The sequence below is a fragment of the Saccostrea echinata genome, unplaced genomic scaffold (genome assembly GCF_033153115.1).
Source record: "Saccostrea echinata isolate AGI-Se365-2 ecotype Australia unplaced genomic scaffold, CSIRO_AGI_Sech_v1 ptg000002l, whole genome shotgun sequence".
NCBI lineage: Eukaryota > Metazoa > Mollusca > Bivalvia > Ostreida > Ostreidae > Saccostrea > Saccostrea echinata.
Genome location: NW_026889751.1, coordinates 27975687 through 27990319, shown reverse-complemented (window position 1 = coordinate 27990319; position 14633 = coordinate 27975687). Strand labels below are relative to the sequence as shown.

The following is a 14633-nucleotide window of genomic DNA, read 5'->3' as shown; positions in this document are numbered from 1 at the left end:
AAGGATGTACGTGAGTAAGATGTAACTAGATTTGCTTTATTACTTGTCATATGACTTAAAACATAACGTGGTCTGTCCGAAGGGGATTTTATTAGACTTTCAGCCATTTATTTAGCATTACTAGAACGTACTGTTCCAGTGTGCGTGATTGTAAGATGCTCTAATGATAAGAAATATACATATAAAATCTATTAGCATGATCAGTAAAAGTGAATATATGAAATCAATGACGGCTTTAAGTGTCATAATACTGTATCGTATAGACAGACTTAATAAATACCGCGTATCAACTTAACAGTGAGGGATAATTACAAGACCCCGAGGGATTCCACACGGTTAGGACTTACTCGTGAACCCTCTCACGGGTGATTAGTCATTTTCCCTTTCTTCTGCTTGGACTTAACTTAGATGGCGCTTTTCTTCTTATCCCAAGGGTACTGTACATAAACGGAAAACACAAATTACTAATAACAGAACCAAGATGGTCTAGATCCGATTCGCTTTCCAATTAATGTCCGATATGGTGTTGGAACATCATTCTACCATCATAAAACTTGTTCTCGTAAAGACAGCTACACGAGTTCTCATTGATTCGCTTTCAAGAAAAGCTCCATTGGACAAGGACAGTTGTGAATTTGTTCTCTTAATTTTTTCACAATAGAACCAAATTAGCAGCGAGAGATGAATTACTTTTAGAAAATTGGGGATCTATCTCATTTTGTCCGAAGCGCACAAAGGATGTCTTTCATAAATTACTTAAGTTCAAGAAACTCATAATATGCTTTAAAGCTGTTTATTTATATCGCAAGTTTAGCAAAAAGTAGGAAGTTTAATATTTATTTTGATTACGCAGAAAAAAAGTTTTTAAATCAAATTATTTATGTCAATGTTTTTATAGAAATGTTAGCTTAAAACTCGATCAGAATACGTTTTCCCAGAGGAAATTTGATATCTGCATTTCGATTGTTCCAAAGACGGATCTTATCTCAAATGGGGAAAAAATTATCGATTGTTTGTTTGAGATCTTTGTTAGAAAAGTTTTTTTTAATTTAATTTGAACATTGTAAACTTTTTATACGTCACACAGTCACTTATTATGCGAGATAATAAGGGACAACTATATATTGCTATTTTACGGGAGAGAAACTGCTGGGGAGACAACGTGTGGGGTAGGGGGGGGGGGGTCCTCAATAAAGAGTTTTCTTTTGTGCAAAAAGTTTTGAAAAAAAGATATGAGTTGTTTGTGTCATGTCAAGACTTCTGTCATGTATATATCTAATGCATCAGTATGCTCGAGAAATGAGTCTTAAACTCACAATCGATATCCATTAGGAGGTGATGAAATATCCGATGTTCACTTCATTTTTTAGACTTGCTTTTTTGCTTTGCTTGATCATTTAATACTTATCACCACCATAAACAAACCCCCCTTCATAGATCCAACATGTGTAACATTTCAAATTGTGATTTTCTAGATAAAACTACGCTGATGAAAATTCTTATTCAGTTAAACACAAACACATCCCCCTATCGCTTCATCGCAGGAGAGCTATACTATTGAAATCAAGAATCCCATTCAAACACCGCTATAAATCAAGCACAAGACGCTATCATTTCATCGAAGCGTTATAAAAAATATAAAACACCTCAGAAAATGTTTGCCGATATTGCTCTGATTGGGAAGATTAATAACGAGGATGTAATGGTCACAAAACACGACGTGATGTTCCGGTCTTTAGTCGAAGGTCTATATATTGACCATTTTGGTTTATTGCCGGATTCTTTAGTTATCGCCCAGATTTGACAATACACTGAAACAATACGTATCGATTTCTGACATTATCCGTTTTATCTAATATAAGGTGTAATTTTACAGCGGTGAATAAAGCAAAATGCCAACAACGTCCAGAACTCTCGCGAGACGTGGCCGAGACCGTGAAAATACCCCGAGGTAAACTCACTTAATACACAATTAGTGGTATTCAGACGGGAGACTTTGCACCTTTCCTATCAGAGTCATTAACTTAGTCCACAAAAACATACTAGTATTCCCAGACTTATTATAACCATCAACAAATATTTCTCAAGTCTCGCATCCTTCAGGACTGACCATAATATTTCGGTCTCAAGTACAAGCAAGAAAAAAAAGACGCTCCAGCGCCACACAAGAATTTTTTGGGTGCAAAAATAAAATGGAATACAGTTCCTCCGAGAGTAGTAGATGTATCTGGTCCTAATTACTTATGTTAAACACCATTGGTGTAGAAATAGATAGAGCCGTTGCTCCTTACTTAAACACCATGAGATAAAGAGTTCAGACAGCACGAGCCGAGATCTCGGGGGTTTGATGAATGGCTACTTGTCTGACAGAGTAAGTCTCCTTGACAAAGCTCACAATCAAAAGCTGCCCATAGCATTAAAATATTCTTAATGGACGAACGTACACAAAAAGACGGTTTCGGAAGCACTGGGGTCCACTCTGCTCTAAATGAAATGTATACAATGTACAACCATATTTAACCATGGGAACATCATTTTGTACACATAACGGTAGGTTCATTAGCGGACCTAATTCATGTTTTCATGGCAAGAGTCATCTAGTGAAAGGAGATGTTGCAATTCTATTCCCTAAAATTGCTGCAGTTTCAAAAATGAAAATAAAGTTCATTTGATTTGTATCAAACTAGCAGCATTTGCATCTCTATGTGTAAAATCACTTAGAAAATTTTGCAAAAAGTCAGACTGGACATCATCATATATTAGTGCTTAAAATTACATAGAAGTAGGTTCATGAGACATTAAAGCCATTACCTTGTTTTTTTTTTCCGGTCGGAGCTAATAGTTAAATATGAGGGGAAAAAGAATAATATTAATTTATATTATTTCAAATTATGTATTATTTCAAACTAAATTCAAGGAAATCTTTGCCCAATTTTATTTTCGCTTCTTTCGCCCTCGTCACAAGTAGGCGAATTTAAAAAGAGGCAAATTCAAATAAGAGATATCTCTTGAACAATTTTAGTCTAATTTAAAACGAGCAATATTATTGTTTCCGAGTGTAATAGAGCGAAAATAAAACTTTAAACAATATACAGAACTAATACGTTGACTATAGTGATATGGTATGGTTACGAGGTGTATTTAACAGCTAATGAAATCTTACTGTTTCAAATTTATTTTCCTATCCATAGCAAATTTGTTGATATAAAATTTTAAGCATTTACTATTGAAATGCTCTCGCAGAGATTTATCTGTTTCTGGAGTCGTATGAACTAAATAAATCCTTTATGGAATTCAGTGGAAGAAACTTTAGAGGAAAATGGGTGAAAAGGTAGGATAGTTGAAACAACTTTAAAAAATCATGGATTCATACCAATTGTGCCTGTATATGTTAATATAAGTAAATTGAATAAGTTTAGCCGCATGAAGTTTCATTTTCATTCAGAGTTCCCCTATAATGTCCTATAAAGTGATAAAAAAAATTGTGTAGATTTATAGGCCTTAGGGTGATGACAGAAAGGAAGAAATTTGAACATCATAGAATGTTAAAAATAAAAGGTTCAGATAACGAACAGTGATCAATCTCATAAATTCAGTAAACAAAACGAATAGTTAAAAGGGCAAAAACACGGACCCCTGGAAATACCAGAGGTGGGATCAGGTGCCTAGGAGGAGTAAGCATCCCCTGTTGACCGGTCACGCCCGCCATGAACCTTTTATATTGTTCAGGTATACGAAGTACTCCATAGTCAAATTTAGTATAAAAGCAATGACCTAACAAATAGATTGAAACATGTCAGATAAAATACGACCCAAAGAAGGGTTTTATTTACAAACAAGGTCATTATATTGACCACAGAATTTGCAAAAAGCTGACTTTAAACGAGGTTGTTGAAATCCTTGTAACATAAAATTATTTGTCAGTAGTTTGCCTCGGTTTAAAAATTGATAGTACCCAGAGCACGCTCTTGCATTAGTTCGGAGACATAAACACCATATGCTGGTGATGGTGGAATATTACTACATAAATAAGGGAAGTAGCGTATGGAAAAGCTTAATAAGTCAACAGAATTCCAACGGAATTCCAACGGATTGTCGGAAGACTTGATCTCCAAAAATTACATACGAGGGTTGTCCAAAAAGTTCGTAGACAAATGCTTAATTTTCTTTATAAAGTCCGCAATGGCAAACATGTACGATAATATCTTAATATAGACCATGATTGAGTAAATGTACAAAAAATTAAAACAATGCACACTATTTACTGAACATTATAGGTGTAAATACTTTGTATATGCAAGTCGCACGGGGCAGTCTGACGTAACGCTTATTTCATGACAACGTCAGAAATATGAATTTTGAATTTTTATCTCATGTTCATAGACGCACGCTATTTTTCTTTATTATGCCACATTGCCAAATGTGTGCAATACTATCTATGTATAGATTATAATTAAATTAAATTTTAAAATTCAAAACAGTACACAATAATTTACGAGCGTCTTAATATTAACCACTTCGTAAACACAGGATGCACAGCCCAGCCCGACGGCGCTATATTTATAACAACGTCATGAATAGGAATATATCCTATTTTCATCAAATAACAGTGGTTTTCCACTTCTTGTAGTGTCTCCGAAATTTTACACACCGTTGAAAAATAGTATACACCAATTACAAATCACTAGACTCAATATTTTCATATAAATTTAAGTTGTTTGAATAAATGTTTTGTTTTTGACGACGTTTCAACCATATTAACCATAATCGTATGATTGGACGCTGTCCCGTTCGGATGGCCGACGTCGCTTTTTCTGTCAATATTTGAAACATACTTCTTGCGGTTTTCACTTAATATTTTCATTATCTATTTAGTAAGCGATACTAAAGGTATCAGAAAATGGCGATAACCGCTTTATTTGTGATATGTTAAATTTTTATTCAACTTTGACTCGTTTTAAAAAGAAAATAATCATTTCAATCAGATCACATTATTTAAAACTTCATGGCATTTTAACCTTGGTCCGTGCGCACTATCGGCGACCTTTAATGACCAAGATTTTTACAAAAATATTAAGTTCAAACAATAAAGACCAAACTATTCCGATTTGGATTTTCATAACTAATATTTTGGTATACAATAAGCATATCTTGAACCATTCATTTTGACAAAAACGCCATTGTCCACGAACTTTTTGGACAACCCTCGTAGATATTGCCGATGAGGAACTCCAGCATCTTTTTATTATCAACTTCAGAATACTTGTGTGTAGAATCAGAATGTTATTTAACACAGTGTTTTTGTAGATGACCAATCACAAAATATGAAAATTTACGAGTTCCAATTTTATTGAGGAAGCAGTTGTCTATGATATCAAAAAAGCCTGCACTTTAATTAATCGTGAGAAATGGTTGTATAAAGCGTAGAAAAGTCATATGTTTTGATGCTATTGGGATTTGAAAATTTTTGGGATTTTAAATTTTCCAAAAGTTCTTTGGAGTTTTTTAGAATCCACATTTGATTTACACCACTTCTAAAATATGCTGTAGCACAGTACATCTGAAGTTTCTCCTTTATATCAGTTAATATTTTGGTGAGGACTCAGGATTGGGGCTTGGTAAAGCATTTGTCAGCTGGAACCAAACATATTTTCATGTAGTCTTTCTCATTCATTTATCACTTCTGGTCCTCTGAAAACGGTGGGATAGATAGTTCGCATATTGCCCCTCAATTTTCTAATGCGATTATTTAATATATACTAGTATCTGAAACGCTTTATCCATTCTGGATTCTCCTTCAAATTTAGCTCATCCTCTAGCATACTCCATAACAGAATTCACAATAGTTATCAATTTCTGTCGCCATTTGAAAGATCTAGGCCTTCTGAATTTAGGACCTTTTAAAATGCTAGGTTTTAGATCATTACTTTGAACTATATTTACATTAAAAAATTCTACAATTTCTTAATATTCTAGAGATTAAATAGATGCATCAACTATGACCAAAAAAATCCAAAAAAGTATACCAATCCATGCATCCAACTTTTTAATTGTGAGCATGTGTCCTAAATTGTCTTATGGAAAGTTGAGGTCAGAAAATTCTGACAAAGATGAATTACTCTCACAAATATGTATCTTTGTACATGTATGAAGCTTTTTTGTATGAAGTTTTATTGAAAATTTTTAAAGTACAGATCAAGGAGTTACGAAAGTCAAGCTCATATATTGATTGATTGATTGTATGTTGTTTTACGTCCCGTTCGAGATTTTTTCACTCATATAGAGACTTCATAATATAGCGGTGAAGGGCTTCAAACTTAGACCTTTACTCGGCACTCAGGGCCATTGAGCAGTGAGGGTTCTTTATCAAACGCCTACCGTGACACGGGGCCTCGGTTTTTAAGGTCTCATCCGAAAGACCCGCAACTTTCACTTCAAAGCGCCGAGCATTTTTATCGACTTAAGTTAGTCGCGGCCGAGATTCGAACACATGACATTCCCATCAAGCTCATAGAGAAGGATGAGGTCAGAAATTATAATACATTTGATATGCTCCAACCAATATGTTTCTTTTTTATTTGATTAAAATATCTTGAAAAGCGAAGCTAAAGGACATAAGAAGGGCCAAAGTCGGACATTTTGACGAAGATGAATTGTTCTTCTCAATTTGTGAAAATTAATGTATGAAGTTTGATGAAAACGTCTTGAACAATGTCTTTGAAACTAAGGCAAACACAAAATGAGGAGTGGTGAGATCAATGTCATATTAGGGGAAGTTACATGTATAAAATCAGAAAAATATGAATAGCATGATATACATGTAGAACAGTAGCCGATCTTATAATTTCTTTGAAAAATACAAATTGTAACATGGCAAAAAGCAAGGACACTTGTGAACATCAGAGGTGGGATCAGGTGCCAAGGTGGAGTAAACATCTCCTGTGGACGGGCCACAACCGCTGTGAACCCTGTGTATCGATCAGGTCATTGGAGTAATCTGTAGACAAAATTAGTTAAAAAAAGTTTTATAACTTGGTTTGAAACTTGTCAGTCAAACTACGACCCAACAATGGGTTGAATATGCAAACGAGGTCATTATAACGACGACATAATTTGCAAAATGCTGACTTTAAATAAGATTTTTGAAAGCCCCGTAACATCAACTTATGTCAGTAGCCTTCTCAGTTCAAAACTTTATCGTTCGCAGAGCATACCGAATCAGTTGGGAGTTATAAACACCATATGCAACTAGCAAAGGAATGTTACAACATAAGATAAGTTGACGATGGAAAAGCTGAAATCGTCCCTTTTGTCATATACATGTAGTTGTTAGTTGGCGATTAACGTCTGAAGTCAGTAAATCATCCAAATATGAAACAGATGTGGTAGATCCTGTGGAGTCTTTTATTTCATATTGAGTCGACACACGATTTCAATCTCTGTACGACTTGTTAATCTTCATGGCGGGGCATAAATAGTAATTAAGGGAGCAAATATCCTTGAAAATTCTTCGGTGATTTTAAAACGGAGTTTTCCAACAAGTCCTAAAAGAATATGCTTCCTTGAAACAAATCAAATTCACTTTAGTCCCATTATATTTGTGTAAAACTCGTAAATGTACAGCTTTAATTTTAGTTTCAAGTCATCGCATTTTTGCAAAAAGTATTTTTCGGGGCGGGGGGGGGGGGGGGGGGGCAGGCTTTACATATTGTCGCGACAAAAAAAAATGCGTACCCTGAATGCACACATATTAAGATAATGCTGATGATACTGATGAGGAACGAGGACGAGGCTTGGTAGCAAACTCGCACTTAATCTTAATTATATAAGGTAAATCTATACTATGATAAAGGTCGATAGTTGTATTGCTTTACTGATCATGAAAGAAATGAAAATCACTTAATTTGTCCTGAAAGTTTTTTTTCCTGGATATTGATGCATTTGATTTATTTAATGATTGATATATACATTAATTTTGTGTGATTACATGAAGGCTAGTGTATAAACGAAAAACTCCCATTTCATCTGCTGCTTCAGGTATATTTGTATATATTAAAACATATTGAATAAGATGGCTTTAAAGAAAAACTTCATGATAGAATAATACAGTCTGTTCGAACTGTGTTGTACATTTTTATAATTTTTTTTTATTGTCGTGCATGATGTTAAGCATACTAGTACCTATACGAAATAAAGTGAGTCAATACCAGCTGACTACACATGTACACAAAAATCAGTTTAAACTTGGTTTTTAATTTATTGGTGATTTTTCATAAATTCATTTTCGTCAAGAAGCTTAAAAAGAAATAGTAGCCATGTGTGATTCCTTAATTACAGGTATATACCGATATATCAGTACTAATGACCATTCTAGTGAAATAAAGGGTTTTACCTTCATAATACGATCGTATGACGTCAGTGGGTGTGGCTAATGTTTTAATGGAATATCTCGATGAGGAAAGAGTCGCCAAAAGGAAGTGGCGACAATAAAAGCAGTTTTACTAAAAAAGACAATGTTAATATCAGGAATGAATATCTCTTTATTTGATGATTATGAAAACAATAACAAAGCAGGGAGCACGCGTGTCCTTAGGTTGATAAACACTGAAAGATGCATATATTCCTTAAACAGATATATTTAGTGCGTTATGTACATTATCCTTTATCATAAGGGGGTATGTTTTTTTTTGTCCGTCAAGTTACAAGACAAACACTTTCTTAACATATTCATCAACTGAGACAAAATTCCGGCCGTTTAACAGTGATTGCTAGTGACTTGTTGGTGCAAGTTTTATTAACCATTTCCCTTGTAATTCTATTTCAGAACAGCGGAATTCCATAGATTGGACATCGTCATTGTCCAGCAATTAAGTTACTGTCTACAAAAGCGGCAAAGTCTTATAGAACCCTCAGGTCAATGTACAAAGCGTCCTTAGTTGGAATTGTAAGGTGTTTTCTTGTTCAATACATTAAGGTTGGTTTATGTTTGCATACAAACACTTGGAACAAAAATATCTTCTATAGCCTATGGAAGTAAGAATGTAGGAGGTCTAAGTTGTTCAATTGCATAATTAATGTAGATCATAAAACGGAATTAGAAAAATCGAATGCTTGATGAAAATAAATTGCGAAATATTCAGAGACGATCTATAGAATTCTGTTTACAAACGTTTAATGTGAATGGGCGTCGGAAGAACCAACAAATAATGTACTCTAAAGTCTGAAATAGGGACGAACGTGCAAAATATATCTGTATATACTAGTATATCAAAGACGCTCGTTTTGGGATGGTATATTTTGTGTGTCGTTTGAAATTAGCATTTTTAAAAACTTCATATTAAAAAAGACTTTAAAATACGCAAAATACACCATCCTGAAATCGAGCCCAATGATTATATGTATATAAGAGTCCATTATTGCTTTGACATTTAGGTATTCTTTCTTTTAAAAAAATACACATAAACACACTCTCACATGGATAGTTATCTCTATAAACGAGTTTTTTTTTTTACGTTTGAACGAGGAATTAAAAAAGTAGGTGTAAAACTCAATCATGATAGGTACTTGTAAAAATCAAAATTTCAATATGGCAGGAATAAAAGATTTCAGAAATTTGAACATGTCAAAGTCAAGTATATTGAAAACAAAACACACTCACGGACGGACAGTCATATCAGCTGTAATGATGAGTCAACAACATAAAATTGGGGCTATATCTTCAAACCGACTGGACAACGATCCACCCATATAGACATGATCCCCTCTAATGAACGACTAATAGACGTATATACTGTTTGTGATCTTTGATAGGAGTCATTAAAAATTTTATTTCCCCTTTATAAGTATTCTGATTTAGGTAGCCAAACAAACAGTTAGAAGATAACGTTGACGTGTTTGCACAGTTCTAATTGTCTGTCGGCATAAGCGCTGACGAGCGTTATCGTGGAGACTTCACGAGCGCACGTGCAGTCCCGAGTTTGATGGGATAACATAGCCGAATTTTCTCGCTGTTATCTGAAAATCGTAATTTTGCACCTTACTGTCTTGTTTCAAATTTCTTTAATTATTAGACAAACATTTTAAAAATCCACTTGGCATTTTAAATACTTATCACCAAACTTTCTTCGAGTGACAAAAATCTACCGCATCTTACTCTCTGATTTAAACTAGAGACCTTCAAAAAGTACCAATCTAACAAATATTCTTCAATATTTGACATTCTGCGTCGAAAAAGGTCCAACTATGTCCAAGCAAATTTTAGGATGCAATGATAAGGCACCGTTGAGAGGAAATATATATCAATTCCTGGGAACATGAACGATTCCGAGTACTATTTCCGTTTATTGCCTATGTGAGATACCATACTTAACCTCACCGACCTTTAAATAGCTGCAACTTAGTTTGTATATCCCCCTTGGGGACCCAAGGACAGACAGACCTGAGTTGACGGGTCACATCCCACCAATACAGCCATAAAGGGAAATAATTAAAAGACATAGTGACCCAAAAATCGCAAGGAAGACCTAGAAGTCTATTGCAAGAATGAAGAAAGGATTACCACACAAAGGCCTTAACCTTAAACGATGATACATATATTTTTTCAGAAGTTTCAACTTGTAAACTTTGGGTTCCAAGAAAAGAAGGGGGAAAAAATTAATGTCTTGAAATTTTCACTATCTATGGAGATATTTCTTGTATCAAACTACACGTTTACTTTGATAGAGTGTAACATATGACCCCTGTAACTCATTGCTTTATACATTCTTTTTTTTTTATTCTTTTAAAGACATTTTTCTGGCTGAATTTTCACCAGTGGGAAAAAAACCTATATCAAGACTCTTTTTACATGATTTACTTTTCACCCCCCCTCCCCCCCCCAAAAAAAATCTTATGGTAAGTGGATTACCAAACATTGCAGCTCCTATATTAGGAACATATTCTATTAATGATGAATCAATTTTTAGGGCCTAATTCTAATCAATGAATCTACTTATACGTGTAACATTATTGCCTTACATGCACGTATGGATATAGAATTTTTTTTCTTTGATGCAAAATCTTCTAATAAAATTAGAAATCCCAATTCTCGAAAAAAAAAATCACTTAAATATGGCTTCTTTTTATTTATTCTTTTTTTTAAAAGAACTAATATTAGTTATCTTAGAAAGAGTGTAAATAGCAATTATGTAATGTATTTAGTTCGGAAAATGTTAATGAAAGTTAAAGCGGTGGGAGGGTGATAGCGCCGAGGAGGACAAGGAAATAATTGGCTTCAGAAAGATTAACGACTTTTGATGAAAATATCTTATCATGACAACAGAGAAGATAATATAAAAAGTAAATATCTCTACTGGTGAAAAATTATCATCTTAAATGTTAAGACGGGATTCTAAAAATGAGGAATTGTTATCTATCTATTAAGAATGATAAAGTTTGAATATAACTTGTCGATCACCAAAAAATGTGTAAGAAAAATATTTACCAAAAAATGTGTAAGATATAACACCGTTATTAATTTATCTGACTTTTAGAGAACTAGGTATCATAACAGATACCCATCAATTGCCAGGTTTTATTATTTATTTATTTATTTATTTATTATTATTATTTTTTGTTAATTTATAGCAAATTAATGGCGTTCAATGTCTTATTCTTTCAGGTCAAGGTACTGTGAGGTCAAATTTTGACTCCCATTCGGCACATTGTACGTTACATTTCAGAAATGTACCGGGTAATTGCATTTTGGCAGATGATATATCTTGCAATATTTTAAAGAAAACTTTACAGATAATAATCGTAAAAATTTATTTTAAAAAATATGGCAATTTAAACAAAATAGTCACTTTTTTAAAATGCCATCACTTAATTTAATGCTCACTTTTAAAAAAGTTTGGTCTAAACAATCGCACTGTTTTAAGAGTCTTCACGAAAAGGGACCGGAAAACCCCTTAATTGTACCTTGTTCCTTGTATTCATATGAAACCTTTATATAACAATTAAACGATACACGGCTAGAAGTAGAAAAGAGGGGCAGGCAAACATCTCTCTCTCTCTCTCTCTCTCTCTTCCAGATTTACAGACTTCATGATTGGACAAACCTTCAATGAACGTCATTTTTTTTCAAATGGAAATACCGGTATGTCATGAAAAATTCACTTTTAATTTAAGCATATGGATATCACTGTAACGAACTTAGATCTAAAGATTCTATATATTACATGGAAAGAGAAGTGTTTTATTTACCAATTTCATGAGTTTGACGTTATGAGTTTGTTTTCAATTTTAAGAAACATTTTATCATATTTAATTTTCCATGCAGAACAAAGCAGCAATTTTGAAAGATTTAATTAAGGCAACCAAACACTTTTATATGTATAAGATTTTGAAAAGATATAACTCTGTATATGAACCGAAATATGATAAAAAGGAAGAAAGGAACCAAAAATTGACCTTTAAAAGATCGCGGTCATTTGGCCACCATCCTTTGAACTTTACATAATGTCTACAGATGACCGTAAATTCACCGAAAATGAAAAGATAACATCAAAATGGAATTGACATAAAATACAATTTCTTATTAAACGATAAAACAATCAATGGAATAAAAACTGGCTCTCCTTAATTTGGTTTTAAGAAAGTGTGAGATAACATTCATATTCACTAATCAAACTTTGATAATGGAAACAATATAACTTTAAATCCTCTAACAAAATCGTCATATTCCATTTGTGATGAAAATTGTTAGACTTTGGCGAAGTTTTCAAAGAAAAATGAAACACTTTGAAGAATGTTAAAAATATAAAATATAGTTTACTCAACATTGGAATCGTTATTTGCATTTCCAAATGCATGGCGCTGAAATGTATACAAGTGTGTATCCCAGTGGTTCTTCGAGTGGGTTGAAACCACTTCATGTAGGAAAATCAACCAATGATTAGAAAGAATAAAACGTTTTAATGAACAATTTATGGGGGAAAATTACATCCTCTTACAAAATCGGCATAACAAATTTTTTGATGAAAATTGTTAGATTTTGATTGAAGCGAGGTTTTCAAAGAAAAATGAAACACTTTGGAGAATGTTAAAAATACAAATATAGGAGTCTCGAATTTGGAATCGTTATTTGCATTTCCAAATGCATGGCGCTGAAATGTATGCGTGTATCCCAGAATTTGACAAATGGACCCAGTGGTTCTCTGAGTGGGTTGAACACACTTCATGTATGAAGATCCACCAATAATTGGAAATTAAAGAATAAAACGTTTTATTGAACAATTTATGGGGGAGAATTACAATAAAGATAGGTAAGATGGGATGCTCTTTTCAAAGTCTCTTGACAAATAAGAACTCGAAAAAAGAAACTGTTACACTGGTTATAACATATAATATCCCAAAGCCTTAAACAACAAATGCTGACGTACTGTCTTAAGACAGCAACAGGGAATTCTGCTTCTCGTTCTGTTTTCTTTAACGAGCTAATTTCAATCAAACTATGGGTCGTGCGAGATCGACCCGCTGTTTGGATATTACACAGAAATAAAATGCTTTATTTCTTCATGAAAACTCTCCTGAAGTGGGTAACAAAGACGACCAGAGGAGGTAATTTGCTCCTCGCTGTGGTCTCTTGTCGGTTTTCATTCACAGACAAAAATACAGACCATCGATCATAGATCAATGTGTTTACTTATGACAAGTTGGCCGGAAGAATTAACTGTTTGTGCTTTTGTAATAAGCGCTCTGTTGATTTTAACATTCCGCCACTATATAGCGCAGGTATTTCATGTACAGTAAATGTATATAGATTTTTTGGTACTTCGTCTAAATTTAAAGGAAATTAAATATAGAATCCATGAAAATGCACAATGAAATGAATTTATTAAAGAAAGAAAAATAAACTTTGTAACTCATTAAAAAAATGAAAATCATTTAATATACATGTATTCTACAAATTTAAATGTTGTATTGGAATCCTGTCTGAGAAGTTCCTTAAAAGTGTTTAATATGCAGTGTTTATTAACTTTGCACCTGTCAGTAAATCTTATCAATTTCCTCTTTGTTCAATAAAATCTTTAGTAATTTGTTTAATATATCGAAATGATTCATTAAGAAATAAAATGATACTGAAATTTGTTTATCATAAAAAAACCCCACCTAAATTGTAAGTCAAATCTTTAAACATATAAAACAAATTACAAAATTCAGAAAAGAACGGTAAGAAGTCGACAAGTTTTACAATAGATTCATTTAGATATTTGTGTGTATTTTGGCATTTTTTTCTTCAACCTTCTTGTTTTATCGATATTGTGTAAAACAACCACCCCTACCTTTACTCAATAGGGTCAAACTAAATGTGATCCACCACACTAGATCCTCGCCCATATCTAACAATGATAAACGATCCCCCGGTCACAGCAATTCCATGTTCTAATAACAGTTAATCCACCTCGTACATTGAGGTTTACAGTTTATAATTCTGGTTTGTTAACATTCCGGATCACAACATTTTTACAATCTGACAATCATAGAGAAAAAGAACACTGCGTGTTCCCGGATCGAGCGCCCCGCCTCTCTCACTACTGTTAAGTTTCTCACGGCGATTGACCAATGAGCGGGCACCTTGCCACTGAGTAAAC

At 33.5% G+C, this 14633-nt stretch overlaps 1 protein-coding gene across 2 annotated transcripts in view; it reads right to left on the bottom strand.

The window, feature by feature from the left end:
- The window catches only part of LOC133176250 (opioid-binding protein/cell adhesion molecule homolog), a 32082-nt gene extending 17449 nt beyond the window's left edge, over positions 1 to 14633 (bottom strand). The window contains exon 1 of one of the 2 annotated variants that reach the window (XM_061311402.1): positions 14325 to 14633. In XM_061311402.1, coding sequence (XP_061167386.1) covers positions 14325 to 14379 — 55 coding nt within the window. In that variant the 5' untranslated portion in view covers positions 14380 to 14633. The remainder of the gene's footprint in view (positions 1 to 14324) is intronic. The other variant, XM_061311409.1, reaches the window with a different exon arrangement.